The 23,739-nt window shown below is 32.6% G+C and overlaps 1 protein-coding gene across 1 annotated transcript; it reads right to left on the reverse strand.

Annotated features, from left to right (window-relative positions):
* Positions 1-5,366: 5,366 nt before the first annotated feature.
* Positions 5,367-12,723, reverse strand: LOC8271709 (two-component response regulator-like PRR37). Its single transcript, XM_002531790.4, has 10 exons — positions 11,725-12,723; positions 10,823-10,984; positions 10,564-10,697; positions 10,049-10,213; positions 8,159-8,342; positions 7,614-8,052; positions 7,495-7,522; positions 6,192-6,962; positions 5,900-5,973; positions 5,367-5,809 (listed from the first exon to the last, which is right to left on the reverse strand). The coding sequence occupies exons 1-10, from the start codon at positions 12,020-12,022 to the stop codon at positions 5,731-5,733; spliced, it is 2,334 nt and encodes a 777-aa protein (XP_002531836.3). The 5' UTR covers positions 12,023-12,723; the 3' UTR covers positions 5,367-5,730.
* Between the last annotated feature and the right edge of the window lie 11,016 nt (positions 12,724-23,739).

Below are 23,739 nucleotides of genomic sequence, written 5' to 3' on the forward strand. Positions count from 1 at the left end.
GAGTTGACATTTAATTTTTAAGTTATGTTATTGTTTGAATTAAAATAATTATGCAACTTTTGTCTTACAATTTCTTTTTTCTTTTCCTCCAAATGTAAATAAGTTTGATACAAATTTTAGAGTATGTTTCAGTTTTAAATGATAGAATTTAGAATTCAACTCGATAAAAATTTAATTAAACTCATTTAATAATTTATTAAATAATTTAATTTCAAGTTAGACAAGATTCAGTTTATTAGCACTATAAGCCAACTCAAATAAACTTATAAACTAGCTTGTAAATAAATATATTTATAGTTTGAAATTTAAATATTTTTCTTATACATTAGATATAAAAAATTTACATATTTAAACAAATTTATTAAAACAATATTAGAAATTTAACTAAACATATTACAGCTGCTATTTTTAAATAGATTAATAAATGCGGTTCAATTAAACTTATTTACAGTCACGAGGTATAAAAGAAAATAAATTTCAGTGGACTTAATGCAAATAAAGATTAAATTTAAATAAACCAAATCCAAGTGGTTACACTTCTAAAGAAAAATATACAAAATGTATGTCCCCACCCTATATAGATAATTGATATATATTTATTAATTTTAAATAATTAAATATATATTTTAATCATTTAATTTTAAAATATAAAATATATATATATATATATATATATATATGTTTGTATAATTACTTTCTTATTTATTACGATATCTATTAAGTTAAAATAAAAATTACTTTTAAATATAGTCATAATATATTCTTTATTATCTAAGTAAATCGAAAATTTTAATAAATAATATTATGATTTTTATATTTTTACATAAATATACGAATAAAAGTACGAGATTGGTTCATTAATATCTAAAAATGATTACAAAAACTTCCCAAATTAATAAACTTGGATTAGTATTTGTTTCTCCAAGTTAAAACCAAGCAATTTATTGCATGTCTCTAAAGCAACAATCTAAGTTTCACGAAAGTGTTTCATTATAAAATAATTCTTACTATTTTTTTGAAAATACTTTCATTTAAAAATAAAATCCAAATACCCCTTAAATCTCTCACTCATATTTAATTTAAACCATTTTTCTTAACCTTTACAGTCAATTTAGCATATAACTTAACATGTAAAATTCATTTATTAGACTCTTTTTTAGGTTAGGAGCGCAAGATTCAAATATTTAATTAATCAAGAAGAAAACTCATCCTCTCTAAATTAATCAAGCTTCAATTTACAATTAAAAGAAAAATATATATATCAATAATAAATCTAGTGGCCATCGTAAAAAAAACCCTTTTTCATTGTTTACAGAATTTTTTAATGCTAACCATAACAATGGCTTACAGATTTCTGTAACATTCTGACTTCTAATTTGAGAAATCATTCTTCCATTGTTTATTGAAGAAAATCCTCATTAAAGAAACAAGCCACTTTCTTCATTTTGAGAAATATAAAAAACAAAATAAAAAATATTCTCAAGTTTCCTAAAAGCAATTAACTATACTTTGTTAAAATGTTAAACAACTTTAATTGGGTACCTAAGGGATAATAAAAGAATTAATTACCAACATCCTTAAAACATAATTAACACATAATATGTTTAAGGCAAGATACGTTAGCCAAAGAAACACCAAATAGAATTGGTAATCAAAGGGCATGATATGGGAATTAGGGTGGGTTTTGATAAGTGGATTAACTTTTCCTTTTGTTAGAATTGTTATAGATTAGGTCAACTATGGCCGGTGCAATTAAACCATATTATAAAAAAAATGTGCACCCCAAAAATAATAATTTATGATTAAGGAAGGTTTGAAAGCATCATGATTGGTCCAAAAAGTCTTCATATGTCACTCAAGGAATTGCTACATTTTGGTAGCAAAGTATTACATTTAATACATCAATAATTAAAGAAATCACACCTGAATTTATGACTCCCTTATATTCTCAATCTATAATTCCACTAGTTGGAGTGAAAATGAAAATAAGAAATAAATATTTTATACATTAAATATTACATAATTATCAAATAAAGTTTAAAATATTCCGTATTTGTCTTGATACGTAAAAAAAATAAAAGTTACATTTTGAAACTTAATCAAAATTGATTTGAAGTAGAGTCTTAATTAGGTTAGGATTAGGAATCTTCTCACGTTGTGGTTAACATAATAAATCATGTTTAGCTATTAATTTATTATTAATAACTGAAATTTATTATCCAATTAGAAATTTAAATTTAATATATAAATAAAATTTTAATTATTTAATTTAAAATAAAATAAAAATTAAAAAAATGATACATCATATTTAACTTGAACATGAAAAATCATTTATTTTGTTTAATGGGAAGCAATCGAAATTTTATTTGTCTTTCTTTTTTCTTTTATTGTTGAGATACCAAAAAATCCTGGCCACACAACAAATTGATCTTTTCACACGTGGAATGCTTAGATTAGCAAATAATCTGGTGGTCCAAGTCACTAAATATACACTTGTCAAGAAATTAAAGCAAATCTATGTGAATAAGTTAAGATTATTATGTCATGATAACATTAAAATAGATACAAAATTATAATATAAGCCAATGAGTTAGGTACTGATACATAAAGGCCTTTGGTAGTTGTCTATCCACGTATTAAATTATTTGGGACTACACAAATAAAAGATGTTTAGGGTATTTAAATCTTAATTAAGAAGTTCTGTCTTAATTAAGAAATAATAGAGGACACGTGCCCTAAGTGGGATACCCTTGAATCCTTAATTTGGATTAGTCATAGACAACAAGTAATCTTGGAAAAATACATTAATGTGGTATTCTATAGTTATCAAGAAAATGGATACTGATCTCACTTGCTTGGCTTCATTCGGAAATTAAAAAAAAAAAAAAATGTAATCTTTTTCTAATTTGAAACACTTGATCTTATTAGGTTATGAAAAAGAATTTAATTTTAAAATATTGTTTTCTAATTTGAAAAACTTGATCCTATTATGTTATATTTGAGTTTGAGATTGTTGTTTGATGTTAATAAAATAGATTTAAATTTTTTTATCTGATAAATAATTTAAAAACAATTTATAAGCTTTGTGGCACTTATTTTTAAAATAAATATATGTTTAATTTATAAATTATATCCAGCATGCAATTGATTTTTTATCAAACAATTATATAATATGTGTTTAATAAGATTTAAAATCAATAGCTGATAGTTAATTTAATCCTAATGAGTTACTGATTCTATAATAACCAGTAACTAATTTTATCCTAATCAAATATATATAGAGCTTTTTCTATCATTGGATAACTAATTTTATTTTATTTATTTATTTATTTAATATTATTTTTATAAATATTATTAAGAATAATTTATTTTAAATTAATATCATATATTTAATCTCTTACAATTCATGATGAAGAATTATTATTTTAAAATTATACTTAAATTTTAAATAATTATGATATCTATAATTATTTGATATTAGAAATTTTTTATTAATTATATTTAGATTTTAAATCTCTACTATTAATTTAACTCATAAATATTCTTAATAATAAATATAATTGAAATAAATAAAACTACTTATAATATTTTTAATTACTATAAGCTTTTCTATTAATTTGTGTCATTGAAAATATTATTATTAGAATAAAATTCATTTATAAAATAAAATATATTTTTAATGCATACTAACAACACCAACTAATAAAATTTTATCAAATTATTTAATTTATAAGCTTTCAGTCATCAGCTGTCAGCTTACAACTATTAACTGACATGTGCTAAATATTAATTTACAAACTTTTCTTTGAGTATTTCTTAAAATATAAAAAAGAAATATTTCTACCAACTCCTATTTAAAACTGGACTTTTAAAATATTGATTTAACAATGAAAATGGGTATTACAAAGCAAGGCTGATTACATATACAATTATATCTAATAGTTTATTTTATTTAATTACCAAGTGGATTAGTTATTTTTATTGTTATTAAGAGTTTAAAGGATATTACTTTTTTATACAATTAATTTCTAAATCAATTAAATAATAATATTGCTGGCATTTTCACTTGTGATTGAGCAAGTATTGAATATAAATTTTTGCCATTCAGCATCACCAATAATAATAATAATAATAATAATAGAAAAAGGATGGATTAATAAAATGATTATCTCATATTTTGTAATCGTAGGTAAATTAAAAGAAAATAGTCTTTTTAACTTAATATAAAAAATTTCTATATCTAAAATACAAATGTTTCATTCATGAAAATAAATAAATATCTTCTGATGTAGAAAATATAAATTAACTATCAATACAAAGAAATACATAAAAAATTTCCTATAACGATATTTAACGGTATTAATAGAACTATAATAAATTACAATTCAGCAAAGAGTAAATAGTAAATTGATTAAACAGTAAATAGTGACACTATTACACATAAATTGATTAAACAGTAAATAGTGACACAATTACACCTGAAACCAAATCACAATTTCTACCCAAACCTAGATCTATATGATCATCCAGAAAGCCAATAATTGAGTATAAGCGCTCCAATTATTAATTCTTTTCCCAATCACCGACAAATTATGGAATGTTAAAGATAAATGGATGGCTACAACGCTTCTCTACTTGCTGACAAATGAAGTGAGCAGGTAAAATTAGGCGGTGTAATCTATCGATTTCATGTCAGCAGAAGATGACATGAAAAATGTGCATAGCAGTCTCGGATTATGAAATCTTGGATCATGATGATAAGAAGACTAGACTGTCCAAATCATGCCTTTTTGGTGGTTGAATTTCATTTTAATCACAATAAATGCTTCTTGCTTGTACGGTGCTCTACTCTTCATACCCCTTATCAACTTTGCAATTATTAAAGGTCAAGAATTTGAGCCAATGTTCTGTACCGCAAACAGGGAGAAAAGAAATTAGAGAATTTTGGGCTCTTTTTGTTTGTCCATTATGAAGTTCAAAAGAAAAAAAAGGAGAAGGCAGAGGCCGACTAGACATCCAATGAGACACTATCTTTGACCATTTGGGCAAATTCTGGGTGATGTTTGTTGTCTGGAGCAAAAGAGCTTCACCGCCCTGCGGGAGCCCATAAAAAAAAATAAAAAAAATTGAGCAGACAGACCAGACGTGTGTTTGGTTTGGTGGCTATCATATCCTACACAATGAAACCCTGTATGCTCGTCCAAGCTACTATTGCCCAATAATGTTCTGACTCTCAACTTGGAGGAAAGTATATCTCTATACTCTCAACCACCAATTCAAAAACTTATATTACTTAAAAAATCAATGTCATATTTCTACAAGGAAAATGATTACAATATCAGAAAATCAACCTGGTAGAGACGGTGTAAGCATATAAGTTCATTCCGACATCAGTCTTTTTCATTCACTAGACACTGGAAAAATCAACAACAGGGCGAGGAGGCGATTTCTATGCGAAGGTTACCCGTTGAAGGGCAGCCTCCTTTTGAATTCATGGTAGCTTAGAAACTCCAAAGAGTTGTATAAAGTATCTGTTTGTAAGTTCACAACCATTAAAAAAGAAAAAGGATCAAGTTTGGTGCATGTATAGTAACAACCCGTGCCACATAATTTCCTTTACCACAAATCTCGAACCCATTCGTCATGTATGTATACAATTACCGCGCAATGAAGCATGCCCGCAGGGACAAGGGTTGAGTAACTTGGGTTAGCGATCTGAATGTTTCTGTGCTATCTTACACTGTCACATGAGTTATCTTCAGAAGTGAGGTCGTTGCTCTGGCAGTCCCTCCCCGCTTCAGATTCAGACCTGGTAAATAGGAACAAAATTAACATTGTTTTACTGACAAATATAAATGATGTAACTTCACATATCCACTCCCACTCTGCTCTATCATACGTTGTCTGTCGAACAAATTGCCCCTTGACACGCGGCCGCTGTTCTGCCAACCTTTTCCTGCTTTGATAACGAACCTGAAAAAAGGACAAGTAACACAAACACAGGCATATAGTCCAGTGTATAATTACAAAACAAGCATGCAGTGGTTAACCACAAAATCTCAATTGGAGCTATCGGTGGACCAAAGCCTAGCTATATTGGCATGTGGCTGTAAGCTCAGAAAACATGCCATTTTAAGAGTCATGGAAAACCAAGACACCAGAACTAAAAGATAATTATGAAAACGAGTTACCCTTTTCTCAAAACATCTCTCTTTCCTCTTCTGTCGAAACTTGGATAATGCAGCCTCTCTCTGTGCAAGCCGATCTTCATCCACAGCATTCCCACTGATTCTCCCACTCATGCCACCTGCTCCATGATTCGCACCTGCTGTGTTGTTACTTTCTATATTTGTCAGTTCAGTATGCAAGGCAGTGTTGCTTCCATTTTGCCCATTACTGCCATGGTTACTCCCTGAGGCACTCCCATTCATGCTATAGTTTCCAGCATTGCCTTCAGTTGGTCCTCCAATGACATTTGATGATCCACACTGTGGAGCAACTGCTGCCATATTTTTCAGTGAAATGTTATCATGCTCCTGCAGTGATTGATATTGTTGTATGTTGTGGACATGATGGTGATAATGGTGGTGGTGGTGGTGATGCTGGACTTGAACCTGCTGGTTGATACCTCTAACTTGTGCATGAAATGTATTACCTGTATCCTCTACCTTCCCAGGTTTTATTTTCCAAGAACAAGAATGACCATTTTGTACAGGCTGGAAGGCAGAAGAGTGAAACGATTTGAAAGTTGATGTGGACTCTGACTTGTCATTAAAAGCTTCTGGCTTGGGTGTAACTTTTTTAGCTGTCGAGGCCATGTCATTGTTATTGCTACTACCATTAGACTGCTGATTGAGAACAGTGCCACTTAAATGAAATGGAATATTATGCGTGGTCTCTGTTTTCATTGCAACTGAGCTATTATCAAGTGGAGAACAACTCCCACCATTCTCTGTGGGACCCTGGACAACAGTCAAGAACGAGAATAACATCAGGCCAGCAAAGAAACTAGATTTACTTGCATACCTATCCTTCGATGCCTTTTAAGGACCAGGGTTAACTCTTTGTACCTACTTTTTATGTACTCTAATTTCTCTACCATATGAAAATTTGTTAATTCATCTAATAGTACCTAGTAACACAGTACAAATTATTTACTTTGTTAAATATAAAGTTATATTAGAATTTCCCTACTCCAATCACCGTAAACAGCATTAAGATTTAACTGTTCCTGTCACTATATCTATGAAAAGAATGGCGAGCCATCTCTTCTTTTACAAAATTGTTATCATGTGATGTGAATATAAGAGGTGAAGAATTTGCCCTAGAAACTTTCTATAGTCCTCCCTTTGCCAATTATGACCGGTACAATATACAGCAGTTTTCTGCTATCTAGGGTGGAGGGAGGGACAAGTACTAAGAGAGGCTAAAAGAGAAGTACGAAAGAAAACATCTAAATACCAACTTACTAAGGTGCTGCTCTATAGCATTTACCTGATTAGCAGAAGAACCATTATTGTACCTGTACAATAAAGAAATAAATATGCTTAGAGTTGAGATAAATGTGTCAAAAAAGAACAAAAAGCCGTTCAAATCTTGAAAATTTGTGTTACTTTGAGAATGCTGACAAATCTGAATGTCTTAAAACATTGCGATCATCGTCAGCAGCATTTCCATCATCTCCTACTCCTCGCAGCCTCTTCAAACTTAATTCAAAGGATGGCAACTCTCCAGAATCACAGCATGCTTTATCTTTGAGTTGTGAAATATCGGGACGATTTGAAGTGCCAACTTTCTTAATTTCAATACGAGGGTTGGCAGAATCAGCATTTGTACTAGCCAATTGTGGAGTTTGATCCCTCAGTTTAGTAAATAAATTTTCACCGTCATGCTCCAGCATCCCATTCTCAAGTGGCTTACTATCCACTTCAGAAATTTTCTGTTGCCTTTTGCTTGTAGGACGGGGAGATAAATTCTCAAGTTGACAGTCATGTCGTATATCTAGATTGCTAGAGACTCCTATTTCCAAGTCTTTGCCCATTGCAAAATCATCTTAAAAGTGAAAAACATTGTTGTTTTATTTCTTTAAGAGAATGAAAAGTGCCAATAAAAAGATTATTAAACAACAAAAAGGTAAATAGAACACATCCAAGCATACCATGTTTGTCATCCCTTTCTTGCAATCCTTTTGTGTCAGTAACATGTACCCATATGTTGCCAAATGTTTCAGGCTTTGTATGGATCACCTGAGCACAAGTGCTATCAGGAGCATCTGCCATTTGATATGCGGATGACATTGGTCGAGGACTGTCAATATCAGCTGCCCTTTTTGTCCATGAACTCTGCAAAGTATAAGAATGGATTGGGAATAGGTCTTGTTCACACTTGGCAATTAGATACTTTGGCTCTTCAAACACTTAAAATTTTGATTCTCCAGAAAAATAAAGGAAGACTGACACTGCATGCTATCTCATTATTAGGATACTTCAACACTCAACCAAGTGGTAAAATCCAAAGTGCATGGAAACAGCCGAGTGGTAAGAATCCAAAGGGCATTACAATGTTATCAATAAATTCATGTCAAGTCAAAAGAAAGTCTTTTCTGCATCTCGGAGAAAAGAATTTAGGGATAGGTGTGCTTCCAAGTGAGATATACATTAATATGAAACCTCAGCTAAAGGGTATTATTATAGTAAAAACTTCACTATATGTGAACATTGACATGACATAACCAATTAAGCATATGCCTTGTGAATCAAAGTTTCTGATTTGTCTCTTCAACATGTTCACTTTTAGTTGTTTCCACACCACCTTCGATGAGACTTCTGCAGCAATCTAATTTAGATTCTTTAGCTCTTAGTCATATAATAAGCAGCTTATCTAATCTTATTCAGTTCTTGAAATTAAGTCTAAGGTGTATAGGAAACTGTTTCAAAAGTTGAGGAAAGAAAGCTCCAAATACACTAAAAGGGCCCTATATCTATTCTCATTGTAAGTTAATTCAAAATTTTGGTCAAACAACCCTTACACCAGAACCCATGTACCCTTTTTTTGGCAGCTTGTTGCCATTAAAATCTTCAAAAAAGAAATACCTGTAAAGAATCTTTAGTTTTCTATTAATGATGCTTAATCAGGTTAGGAGATTTAACTAATCTCGAATTTGCTGCTTTATGGAAAAGGAAAAAATAAAAGAATATTTACTTCTCACAATTTTTATGATTTCGGACTCTATTTAATAATAGTAACCCAGAAGGTACAAGTGGCAGGAAAATATACTAAATTGGCAAAGTCAGCCAAAATAAGAAAGAGCAGGCATTGAAATAGTTGATAAGGTTTCTACTTTCCATTTACAACATCAAGGAAGGCCAATCAATAAATATGTAATCATGTAGTGACTCCAAAAAAATTTCAGTATCATCCCTAATCAGAATTTGTTCAGGTTGGAAATACATTTAGGGCTAAGTACAAAAAAGTACTCTGAGGTTTCATATGTTTACAATTTTTAGTATGTAGTTTTTTTTCAGACAAAAAAGAGACACGTGGTTACAAATCGTGACAGGAAAAGATATATCACTGTTAAGAAGTCTCAATTTCCAAGAATTAGCCACCTTTACACCGATCGACCATTATTATCATATTGTCCGCATTTAATAACGCGAGTTTGGAGCTTAACAACTCATAATTCCAACATTTGACCGTTAAATCGCGATTTAAGAAGTCATTAATCCGATGATATAGACTTAACAGTTAAAAAATAACGTTTTGAATTATTAAGCTCTAAACTCATATTATCAAATAAGAAAAATATGATAATAATGGCTGATCGGAGTGAAGATGGCTAAATCCTTGCAAATTGAGATTTTTTAACAGTGAAATACCTTTTTTGTACGATTTCTAATCACATGCCTCTTTTTGTCTAAAAGAACCACATACTAAAAATTGTAAAATGATGAAACCACAAGGTACTTTTATATAATTATCCTTACATTTTAACACAATAGACCAAAAAAAGATAGCCATGTGATTTAAGAGGTATATTATCATTTACCTGAGTGCCACTCCCATTATCACTTCCATCTCGATTACTTGGACCGTTACTCCCATAGTCACCAAGCTCATCACTGCTGTCAGAATTGTTTTCAGACTCTTCATTACTTTTTGTCTTTGCAGATTTCTTAGTTTGCGTCCCACTTTCACTCCCACTACCACTAGACTGAAAAGGATGAAAAATTAAACCAAGTTTTGGGGGGTAAGTTTTCAGCATTTAGAGTCCTAGAGTCGACAAGTTGTCATTAATTGGCCAAAAAACAGATGCAAATACACTTTAAAACAGGATAAAGACATGATAATTTGTATCTATTTTATTCCTATGGCAGGATACAATCTTTCTAGCAAAATCTGTTGGAGTTATATCTTCTAAGAAGGTGCACTAAGTTAGCTTTACGTCCATTATAATTTCAATTTTACTGAAGATAAAAGAAAAAAAAAGGTCAACCCAAAAAAATCCATAATAGTGCACAGCATATTTTTATTCATTCGAAGAACAAATGTAGAGGAACTCACACTGTGGCATCTCCTCCAAACATGCTGCCATAGGTTTTTTAGTTCATTCTTTCGAATAGGTTTCACTAAAAAATCAACTGCACCTTTTGACAGACACTTAAAGACTATACCCATAGAATCATGGGACGACATCACTGCACCCAGAACTCATGAATTATGTAAGTTAAACACATTAAATCAACAACAATTATAGGAAAAGTAAAAAAAAAAAATTGATTTCCAGAAATTCACTGTAGAAGTACATCAGAGCAGTACTTACTTATCACTGGAATATTCCTGAGAGTTTTGTGGTTTCTAATCTTGCATAAAAGACCAATTCCAGATAAGATAGGCATGACTACCTCTGTTAGGACAAGATCAGTATGATTATTCATATCTTCCAGAATCTTCCATGCTTGAAAACCATTAGCGACAGCGTTAACTGTCCATATCAGATGGATGATTATCAGCAAGAAAAGAAAAATAAAATATTAATCAGTCTTAGTAAGTAAAACTATAGCACACAATTTGAACAGACTAGTAGAATAAAGCCTCTAGTCAGCTATAGACAGGTTAACTTCCCTATCATAATTATTGCATAGTTATAAGGTAGTGACCTTCCTACCAGTTTCCATTGCTTAGCTAGAGGACTATCCTATGTATAAGAGCAAGGTAAATAATTATTACAAGAAGATCCTGCTTCTAATAAGAATAGAAATCAGTAAGAAATATTAACAATATCAACAAAATTCTCAAATATGCATCACAAGATAAACAAAATATCTCCTCTCCAATATCACCTAATTGAAGTATGCCCATTACCTAAAGAACGCCCAACTCATTAAAGAAAAGAGTGCCCCCATAATTTAAACAATTAGTCAAGACTCCTATGATATGACTAACATTAAGTTGATATGTAGCACAAGTATTTAAAGTAGATACAGAATTATTAGAAATCCCATGTAACTGTGGAATAGATACTTAAATGAATTAATAAATTATTCATTCACACATTACTCATAGAGTATAAATAAAATTGAATATTAAAACAAATAAGACTGCACCTATAATTGTGGATATCTCCAGTTAGAGCTCAGACAGTTATTATAAAATTATGTATACTATGATTTAAAATGAAAAGACAAAGGGATTCATAGATCACTAAAATGCAAAAAGACTAACCTTCATAACTGCAATTCCGAAGCAACGCACTGACAACATGTCGTGTTGAATCGTCATTTTCCACTAGAAGAACTTTCAGAGATCTAACAGGGAGGAACCTCTCCCAACGTATGACAGAATTTTGAGCTTGTTGCTGCTGAGATATCTGGAACCCATCATGGACCTGAACTTCTCTTCCAGGTCCATTATTTACATCTACAGGTACATCATCAACCCTAGTATCATCTTCCCCAGATGATCCCAAACCTTGCCCTTCACCCATTACGCCATTCTGATCTTCTTTCTGTTCAAAACACATGAGTTTTTCACCTTCTGACAATCCTTTGTTGCCCACACCACCATCACCAAATCCCTAGCTCTAGGGGATGTTCTCAGCACCGAGGAATATCTACTAGGGTGTATGTGCGGGTGCGACTTGTGTCACCACAACAGCAGCAGCCATCAACCAGTTTCAAAAGAATCATTGATGAAAAATGCATAGCATTGCATAGAAAAGCAATTCAAGACGCTAAGCTCATCCGCAATATCTGCACTCTAGCAGAAATTATACAAGCATGCTAGAAAAAGAAAAAAAAACTAATCTTTCGACTTCTGTACAATATATAGCCAACTTAATTGAAGACAGTTTTTTAAATAAATCACTACCACAACAACACACTTAAACAAATATAATCTTATCACTTTCCCACCATCAAAATCTCTTTAACAAAAAAGCTTAGAGCTCTTTGGTATAGCAACTACTAAAGTCAAACCCTTAAAAGTTACTCAAAAAGAGATGCAAAGATTTTAACCGCATTTTAAACTGCAATTGAATCCCATTCCATGTACTGCTTCTCATCAAGCACTAAATTAACTAAAACTATTGAAATTTCCCAAACAAAAAACATATCCAATTTCCAATATCTTAGCAGCTAAAAAATGAAAGGAAATTTTGAAAATAAAAAAAGAACAAAACTCTCATATATATAGATCTAATAACATATATTGGAATATTTAATACATGAAAAGAAATATATATAGCTGAGAACAAAGATAATACCTTTAAGTGATTCTCAATAGAGAAAGATAATCTCCATCACCCCATTGTTTTGAGCTACTAGCAGATTAAAAACTTCCAAAAATCACCCAAAGATTAAAAAAAATAAATAAATAAAATGATTTATCAGTACTTTAAAAATTAAATTTAAGAGGAAAAGTTAGATTTCAGTGTTTGCTTCTTTGATATATCTGAAAGAAAAAAGCTTGACTGGTTAAGAAATTTTGGAAGCTTTCAAAAAAAAAGATGCAAGTTAGAGAGAGAGTGTTTTTTCCAGGCAGAGAAAGAAGATATTTATTTCGAGGGATGATGACGTGTAACAAATGGAGGTCCAGAGAGAGGCTGCTAAGTACACGTGGAGGTGAGGGATATGCCATGTGTATTAAATATAAGCCATTGATGATTTTCTGATGTGGACAAAATCAAAAGCTGGGAGTTTGCGAGTTAATCGCCGTATCTTAGATGATCCTTCAGATCTGTTCATGGACACGTGGCTCGTCGACTGCGGAGTTATAGGTCTTAGGACACTATTGCTATTTGAATCATATACGTCGCCGTTTCAGTTTTTGGCCATGAACAATTCGGAAATGACAAAAGAAACCCTTTGGGTCAGGAATTATCCATTTTTTTCGAAGGAATAAAAAGGCTTTTCATAGGAGACCAGACCATAAAACCTTATCCATGTTTTTATAGGTATTAGAAACTGGAGAAATTTTTTGGGTAGATCGTCAGCAAAATTAAGAGAAAATTAATTATTTCATTGCCTTATAAAATATTAAATTTATAAGTGATTTTTAATAATATTTTTATATTATTCATATATTTAAAAAATAATAAATTAATATTTTTATAAATTTTTTATTTTTTAAAATTTTATTAATAGTAATAATTGAAAATTATTACAAAATATATAAAATAAAATTACTTTTAAAAATTACTCTTTATAATTTAATAATTTCTTTACAAAAAGATTCTTTGTAAAACTACTAAGAGATTCTTTCAGTCATTTCTTTTTTAAAGTTTATTTGATTTATTTAAAAGTTTACTCTCTATTTCAGAATTCCTATCAAAATTTAGATTATAAAGTCTATGCTAACTCAAATCATTTGATACTGGAAATATGCTTTTAGTAACTCTGCACCATCTTTCTAGAAAGTTCTTAACCAGAAGAATACAAAATAGAAAGCAACATGTATTCCCTACAGTCTCTTCAAATCGAATAATTGTGACAAAGAATAAGGTTGCTATTTAAGATAATATTTTTCCTTTTTCTTTTTTTTGGATAGGATCTATAAGATAATATTTTAAATACACTACCAAAATTGCAAGTGATGGGCCATGAAAGAGACTGCGTCTCGCTTAAGAATTCTATCTTTTTAGCCATCCATTATTTCTTTGTTTTCATTAATAGAGTGGTACTTATATAGTACTAAGCATTCAATGTCTATTCATTGATTAATTTTCCATATGTGATTCCTCCAGACTTCAGTAATCTTTATTGACTTAGGAGTATTAAGAGTCATTCATAAATCAATTGGGAAATTCATCAATGATATTAATAATCCAATCCATGATATGGAAAACTAAAAAGACTTTATTATTTAATTAATAATTAAAAATTTTAAATATATAACTGCATTAAAATCTTAAGATAATATTTTAACATCTATATTTAATGTCCTCTAAATTAATTTTAAATAAATGTATCAAGAAAAATGTTAACTGAATTTTTTAGGTTTAACGGCTGCCTCCAAATCTAAGGATATAGTTTAGACCCCAAAAGCTTAGAAGTTTCGATTTATTTTCTATGACCTATAGAGCCCATAAAGTGGTTTTATCAGTTAAAAGCTTCCAAATATATATGAGGAAATTATATTATATACGCTTTTTTTTTAAATAATTACAAAAATACCTCATGATTTAATTTCTTACATTTTTATTCTTTTTCTTTACATTTTTACGCTTTTGAGAGGAAACAATTTTTCTGAACTTCTTAATCTTCTTTACCGTCCAAGGGATATCGTCAAGGCTACAACTTTCTAGATCCAGTTTTAAGAGGGTGGAGAAGTTGATTCTGGTCTCAAATCAGTTGAAAAATTATGGCAAGCAGGCTCTCCATGAACGACAGCGACTTCTTCTCTTTGCTTTGCTGATATTGAGTCGTTCTGGTGGCGAAGGACAGCTCGTGACGTTGTGGAGACTGTATGGCCGGACTTTCACGTTGAATGGCAGTTGAAAAAAAATAATGGAGAGGAAAGTAATGAGGAAAGGTGAAGTTAGTGAAGAATGACGAGCTATAAAGAGCTTAATAGCTGCAGCAAATGCATACAGAGACTGAGTATCTGCAATGAGCTTCTGCAAGTGTATATCTTCTCTCTATAACTAGTTTTAATTGTTGCTTTCTTTCTCTACAGATATATACCATTTCTTCTTCTAGTTTAACCGCTGCTTTCTTTCTCTACAGATATATATCACTTCTTCTTTTTCTTCTTCTTCTTCTAGTTTTAACTACTGTTTTCTTTCTCTACAGATATATACCACTTCTTCTTTTTCTTCTTCTTCTTCTAGCTTTGAGGCAACACATCCCATTCTTAAATTAGTTTCTTTTATTGCTAAAAGCAAAATGTTTGTTTTCTTTGGCTTGTATAAGCATTGATGCTACTTTTAGTGAAATGAAAACTGCGTAGAGTGAAAGAAAAATGGTTTCTTTGAAAAAAAAAATACACATTCTTTTAAGATAAAAAGAAAGTGGGGGCTACATAAGCTAGCTAGCTATGGAAAGGTGAGAATTTTTTTTAAAAATGTATTTGAATAATGTTCTTCAAAAGCCATAACCTTGCTTTGGAACAACCCATTTTATTTTTTTATTTGAGAAAGTTATATTTCGGCTACACACTTTGCTCTTGAAAAAAGATTTCATTCATACCAACCTATTACAACTATTGGGTGCAAAAACAAAGAGAGAGACAACTATACAGAGCTAAAATTACATTTAACATAAATTTTTTTGTTAAAAAAGATAGAAATATAGGAAATTGTTTATTTTTTAACAGATGAAGATGTTTTTTAGGTGATTTTATCTCTTGTATAAAACTGAATATGGCTTAAGATAAGCTCCAACTAGTAGAAATATGTTGTCTATCAAGTAGTAACTCGTCCACTACTGCTACAGAAGACTTGGTTTCCATGAGAATTAGTAATGCTGAGGTTGAACTCCATAGAGTGCCTGAAATGGAGTCATCTTGAGATTGTTGTGGAAATTGGTGTTATACCACCATTTTGCTAGAGCCAACCATTTTTCCTAAGACTTAGGTTTTTAGAAACACATACATCGCAAGTAATTTTCCAGACATCTGTTTACTCTTTCGGTCTGTCCATCAAACTGAGGATGATAGAAAATACTCCGGTTAAGTTGCACACTAATAACCTGGAACAATTCTCTCCAAAACAAGCTAGTGAAGATCTTATCTCTATTAGACAATATCTTAAAGAAGTCCATGCAATATGGAGATATGAGACAGAAAAAGAGTAGCAATTTTTGGAGCAGTAGAGAGGTGGGACAGAGTAATAAAATAAGAGTACTTAGTGAGGCGATCAACCACCACCATGATTGTATCTTTCCCTTCAGACTGAGGGAGTTATTCTATAAAGTCCATGGAAATGGACTACCATGCTTGCTCAGGGATAGGGAGAGGCTACAACAGACCAAGGTACAATATATTTTCTCTCTTGCATCTTTGACAAACATCACAACCAGCTACCCAAGTATAAGCATCTTGTTTCATCCCATGCCAATAAAAATGTGATTTTATTCTGTTATATGTCCCAATCATACCAGCATTACCACAAAGAATTGAACTATGAGCGGCTGCTAACACCTTATTTATTAATTCTAGCTGCTTCCCAATGTAGATCCTTCCCTTGTACTAATAATCCTTGAGAGTAGTTGTAATGTTCCTTTGCATTAGGCTTGACTAATAAAGCCTTAATATACTCATGAGCAAAAGTATCTTGTTTATAGCTGTCAATAACCTCCTATAACCATTCATGAATTACTATTGAACTGACTTTATAACAATTGGCATGTTCTTGTTATGACCAACTCCTTCTGGATAAAGCATTAACAATCTTATTTTCTACTCCCTTCTTATGAGCTATGTTGTAATCCAAACCTAGAAGTGTAGTTAATCTCTTCTATTGAATTATAGTATGTACCCTTTGCTGTAGCAAATGCTTTATACTTTCTTGATCTATCTTGATTACAAAGTGTGCATTCTCAAGATAATGCCTCCACTTGTGAACTGCAAACATAATTGCTAACAACTCTTTCTCATACACTGAAATTCCTGATTCTTCTTACTCGAGGACTTACTCATGTAAGCAATATGTTTTTGTTGCTGCATCAAGACTAGCCCAACCCCCTTACCACTAGCATATGTTTCTAGTATGAAGGATTAGTTGAAATCTGGCAATGTGAGCAGTGGAGCAGTAGTATTGCTGGCTTCAATTTATGAAAAGCATCTTTAGCCTCACTATTCTAAAAGAAGGCATTCGTTTTAAGTAAGTCAGTGAAAGGTTTACTTATCATTCCATATCCCTTAATAAACTTTCTATAATAACTAGTGAGGCCCAAAAATCCCCTAAGTGAGTGTAGTTGGTGTGGGCCAATTCTGCATGGCTTCAATCTTACTAGGGTTTGTGCTTACTCCTGTCTCAGGAATAACATGGCCTAAGTACGCTATTTGTATTTAAGCAAAATAGCATCTAGAGAACTTAGCATACAGTTGGTTTATCTATAAAACTTGAAGAGCTGTCTCCAAATGACTTAAATGAGCATTTAATTTAGGGCTATAGATTAGGATGTCATCAAAGAATACCAAAATGAATTTTCTAAGGTAAGGTTTATAGATGTGGTTCATAAGGGCTTAGAAGGTTGCTAGAGCATTTGTCAATCCAAATGGCATCACTTCAAATTCACAGTGGCCATGGTGTGTTCTAAAGGCTGTTTTGGAGATGTCTTTAGGGTACATCCTAATTTGGTAGTAACCTGACCTAAGGTCAATCTTGGAGAAGTAAGAAGCTCATTATAGCTCATCTAGTAGATCATCAATGATGGGAATAGGAAATTTACTTTTGATGATAATTGCATTAAGTTGTTTGTAGTCAACGCATAGCCTCCGCGTTCCATCTTTCTTTTTAACAAGGAGGACTGGAGAGGCAAATGGGCTAGAGCTAGGTTGTATAATGGAATTAGACAACATTTCTCTAAGTTGTCTTTCTATCTCATTCTTTTAGCAGTGAGGGTACTTGTAAGGTCTTAGATTAACAGGTTGAGAGCCATCTTGCAGGACAATGGTGTGGTCATGGTTTCTGCTAAAAGGTAGTGTTTTGGGCTCTTTAAATATAGATTTATAATTCTTTAGTAGCTGAACTATTAGAGCTAGAATACTGATAATGGTGGGAAGATCAATGGAATGGTAGCTGCTGTCAGTGAGTCCTCCTTCCAAGCTGCAGGAAATGGAGTATAATCTAGTTGTACTCTAAGTCCATTTCTTACTTAAGAAACTTTATAATTCTTTACAGGACATCGTCTTGATTTCTCCAACATCAATAATCCTAGTCAATACTATTTGCTCCTACCCCTTAACAAAGGATAGCCTCGTATTCATAAGGGAAAAGGCTCAAACATGCCCCTAACATATAACCACTGGTACAGATTGGCCCTTTAAGTTTTTTTTTAGCCAGTTGCATACAATATCTCGTCAAACGGAGTATTTAAGCCCCACTTTAGAACGGAGCTGAAGATCATTAAAACTTCTGTTAAATGGAAGTGGGGTGGCAAATGGTAGGACCTATAATCCAACGGAAATCCATCACCATCTCCCCTTCTCTTTCATCACTTTTCTTTTCATGGAAATTAAGGAACCCTAAATTAACCAATTGATTCCAATTAATGTCGACATCCCCATCATCAATAATCACAGGAAGCAATGATACTAAGGTTCTGTAAATGTCGAAGGTTTTGCGAATGCCGAAAGTTACAATCGTCGAAGGTTTTGCGAATGCCGAAAGTTACAATCGTCGAATGTTCTGTTAAGGTTGAAATTCTGGACGTCGAAGATCGTGTGAATGTTGAGAAGTGTTGTAAAAGTCGAAAGTGTGGAGATAGAAAAAAAGATGAAAGGGAAGAAATGAAAGAGATTGAAGATTTGCAAAGTTGATTTGCAAACTGAAATGGAAAAGATGTGAACTGAGCTGAGGAATTTGAAATCTAGCAAAGAAACAGAAATTGAAGATTTGCAGAGTTGTCTTGTTAATTGCATTATTAGCTTGGATTATTTATAGGGATTTGGTGGCACAATGTTCCTTTTTTTTTGTAATTTTATTAATGGTTTGATAAAATGAAATTATGACACTTGATTGGTAAAAGTGCTGCAAATATCTTTTAGCATACTGCAGTCAATATTGAGCTAAAGTATCAACACCACTTGCTCATAAGCAAATAACATCAAAGTAGCAATAATATATAAAAGTTATTGGCGTCCCCTGTTACTGCAGCTAAATGTTACTCTAAGTCATAAAACATCAAAGTAGCAACAAAATTTAAAAAAATGCAAGCTCTAAGACACAAAACACCAAAGTAGAAACTGAATACTCAAAATAGATTGCTTGCTCTAAGATACAAAACACCAAAGTAGCAAAAAAAATATAGAAAATGTGCTCCAGTCAACTATTGGTAAACTATTGGTCTGTTGTAGTAGCATCACTAACTATCTTGCCTTTCTTCTTTTGTCTACCTATTAGTTGCTCTTTTTGAGCTTGCAACTGTGAAGAGATAATTGCAACTCCTCCTCTCCATTGCAGTCCTAGAAGTTCAAATGGTAGGTTAGTAGTAAATGCAACTTCTGAGCCATCTCTAGTGAATTTAATTGTCCTTGTAATGGATGATGCATCCCTTTTCTCTTTGCTTCTTCTGAAGTCTCTTTCACATGGTAGTGGGAACCTAGTTTGAGGATCAGTTTCCATTTTCTCTGCTTGTAGACCTTCACTAATTACTCTTTCAGTAGTTTATCCAGGCTGTGAGTGTCAAAATGTCAGATTAAACATGCCACAAACTAATATTTATAAGAAAAAAATAAGTATGAAAAGTTCACTGACATTATAAGTTGTTCAAGTTCAGGTTCTTGCTTTAGCCAATGCAAAAACCATCTCCAATTATTCTTATTCTCTTTGTCTATCACTGCCCATGCGATAGGCACCATCTGATCATCACCATCTTTGCCTACTGCAGTAAGAATCTGGCCATTAGTAACCCCTTTTAAGAAACATCTATCCAGACCTATGATAGGTCTACCTCCAGCCTTCCAGATCCTCTTAGGAGCATCAAAATACAAGAACATCCTCCTAAACACCCTTCTTCCTTCTTTCAATGCTTCCTTACATAACTCAATCTCTGCTTTTGTACCAGGATTGCTTCTTTTAAGTACAGTTGCATATGCTTCCAAATAACCAAACTCCACTTTGAGACTCCCATCCATTTCTTGGATTATCATCCTCTTAGCCCTTTTACAATTAGTCAGACTAACATTAATTTTTAACAAGCTCGCTACATCATCTTTCATTTGTTTTATCTTAATTGAAGGGTTTTTGTAAATCTTACCCTTGAAATAATTGGCTAAAAACCTAGCAGTAGCACTAGGGAGTGAGAAATCCCTAAAGCACCTATGCTCAGATATTAGTGTCTTTACTGCTAATCCAGGATTTTTGCCATCTTTTGAAATGAAAAGCACAAAAGGGCAGTTTTCCTCATTTATACATTTAGCTTAACACCTAGAGCTACTCCATAGTTTACTATTGCTTGTCTAGCCTCATTAGCATTAGCAAAGGTCATTCCAAGTATGAAATGGCTTTGCCCATCACCTTCATCATATCTGACCCTCTCTCTAGGTGCAGACTATTTAGGAGACTGTTCAGGATCAGTTTCCTCATCACTAGATTCTTGACTTCCATCATTTTCATTTATGTTTGCACTATCATCTTCACCATCCTCTTCCTCATTGCTAATATAGACTGTAGGTCCGGAACTATTAACAGGTTCTTCAGTAACAATAGACTCAAGTTGACTAGCATCAGCTCTATTATTTGGATTGAAATAGCTACTCTGTGTAGGCATTTCATTGTTAATGTCTGCAGCAGATGCATCCATATCAACATTCCATTCAATTCCCAAAATATTTGGTTCAAAATGTTGGGAGTTATCAGCATAGGAATTTATTTCTCCTACCTAATTGTATTTGCTAATATAATTCAAAACTCTCCTAGTTCCCTCATCATCTTCAACTAAATACAATCCATCTTCCATGTCTTTTCCAAGTTCAAGTACAAAAATGCGTTCCACATTTGCATACTCAAGCAAATTCCTATATTTATCCTTAGTATGTTCATAACAAAGGAAGTCAGAATCAAAATCATAAAGTATATCAATATCACCATCTAGATAATCAATTTTTGGATGTAATTGCCATCTACCACCATAGTTAAATCTCAGATTCACAACACTAGACATTCTACATAAAATTAAAAAAAAAACTTTAAAATCATTTTCCAGGATTGGCTCAAGTAATAAACAATACTAAAGCAATCGTTGACTCACTTTACACTACATGAGGACCACTATTTCGAAAGGGACAATTCAATATATAATATTAAAAAGTAATTACATTTCAAAACAGAATAAAACAATGAGACCCACATGTTTCGCTTTAACATACCTGTTAACTCCAACTTGCAAACACAGTCGTAACTCACTTTGTTGCTATATAGTTGAGTGGTAATTTCTGTATTTCTTAGGGTTAGAAAAAGTGAGCTTCAATCGATCGATTTGGTTGTTGGGATTCTTTACAGCAAGTTACAATCTTTCGTTCTTTACAACAATAACTTCCATCCACCATTAAATATTTTTTATATAAGAAGGAAAAGATGGCTAGCAAAGTGTCCCGCTTCTTTATGAAGTTGTTTCCTTACATGTGGATCTTACCAACGGATATATAATTTGAACTTAACGATCTTCAGCTCCGTTCTAAAGAAGGGCTTAAAAACTCCGTTTGATAAGATATCATGTGCAACTGGCTAAAAAAAAAACTTGAAGGGCTAATCTGCACCAGTGGCTATACGTTAGGGGCATTTTTTAGCCTTTTTCCTATTTTCATAAAATCAAAGTTGTTTGGACTATAAAGCTTCATCCAATCAACCTCCAATACCATATTATGACCTCCCAATTTCAAAGTTCTGAAATCACATTCGTACTCATGCCCTTGCATGCTCCATTTAAATCTAATGCAAGTTGATTTACTGAACATGTGTTATCCATTTGCCATAATAACTATCTTGTTTTGGCTAATGACAATCCCCACCCCTCTAGCCATATCCAGATCAATAAAATTGTGGGTACTCCCACTGTCAATCAAAATTAAAATGAACCCAATTCAGTTCACAACAACTCACAACCCACCAACAAGTTCATACATAAGAGAATTAACAAGAAGAGAAGAAAAGTGAAGAAATCACCAAAAAAACAAAAACGTAGGGTTCTGTCCAGATGCAATCTCTGACAAACCAGAGATCAGACGAACGATCCAACCGTTGAATTTGAAGCCCTATATGTCCTCAACAAGCTGATCAAATTTCAGCACGATCCGACGGTTGAAACTCCGGCATTATCCATTTTAGTAAAGGCTGTTTCAGAAAATCTAAAAAACAGCAGCAAAAAGCTGGACCCATAACAATCTCCCCCTCCAACTCAATACGGAGAAGATGATCACCTCCATGATCACTTGAACTTCAATCCTGCAAGCTTACTACAACAGCAAGTTTGCTTACAGGAACTCCCTTAGTCAACATATCCGCACCATTCTTGTCGGTGTGGACTTTCTTCAGCTTCAAATGCTTCTCCTCAATCACATCTTGCAACCAATGATATCTAACATCAATATGCTTAATGCGAGCATGGTACATTGCATTCTTACTCAAATCCATAGCACTCTGACTATCACAGAATACTATATACTCACCTTGCTTCAACCCCAACTCTCGAAGGAACCTCTTAAGCCACAACATCTCTTTGCTTGCTTCCACAACTGCTATATACTCTGCCTCAGTAATTGACAATGCTACACATTTTTATAGCTTGGATTGCCATGAAATGGCTCCCCCTGAAAATGTAAACGCATAACCTGAGGTAGACTTTCTATTATCAAGATTCCCTGCCATGTCTACATCTGTATAGCCTTCAAGAATAGGCTTGTCACCTCCATAACACAAACTCAGTTTGGAAGTGCCTCGCAAGTATCTGAAGATCCACTTCACAGCTTCCCAGTGAGCCTTACCCGGATTAGATAAGTATCTACTCACTAATCTAATAGCATGTGCAATATCTGGTCTAGTACACACCATAGCATACGTCAAAGAACCAACAGTAGAGGAGTAAGGAATAGATGACATAAATTCTTTCTCCTTCTCTGTTGTAGGACAAGCTTTCTTACTAAGTTTGAAATGAGTACCAAGTGGTGTACTAACCGGTTTTACATTCTTTATATTAAACCTTTCAAGCACCCGTTTAATATACTTCTCTTGTGATAACCACAACTTCTTAACCTTCCTATCACGAGCAATCTCCATGCCTAAGATTTGCTTTGCAGGACCCAAATCTTTCATATCAAATGACTTGGACAAGTCTGCCTTCAAACAGGAAATCATTCATGCATCTCGTCCAACTATCAGCATATCATCTATGTATAGAAGAAGGATGATGAAGTTACCTCTAGGAAATTTCTTGAAATACACACAAGGATCGGCAGAAGTCCGTTTATAACCATTACTTGTCATAAACGAATCAAATTTCTGGTACCATTGCCTTAATGCCTGTTTTAGCCCATAAAGACTCTTCTTCAATTTGCAAACAAGCTTTTCATTCCCAATTT

Source organism: Ricinus communis, chromosome 8, assembly GCF_019578655.1.
Source record: "Ricinus communis isolate WT05 ecotype wild-type chromosome 8, ASM1957865v1, whole genome shotgun sequence".
NCBI classification, from domain to species: domain Eukaryota; kingdom Viridiplantae; phylum Streptophyta; class Magnoliopsida; order Malpighiales; family Euphorbiaceae; genus Ricinus; species Ricinus communis.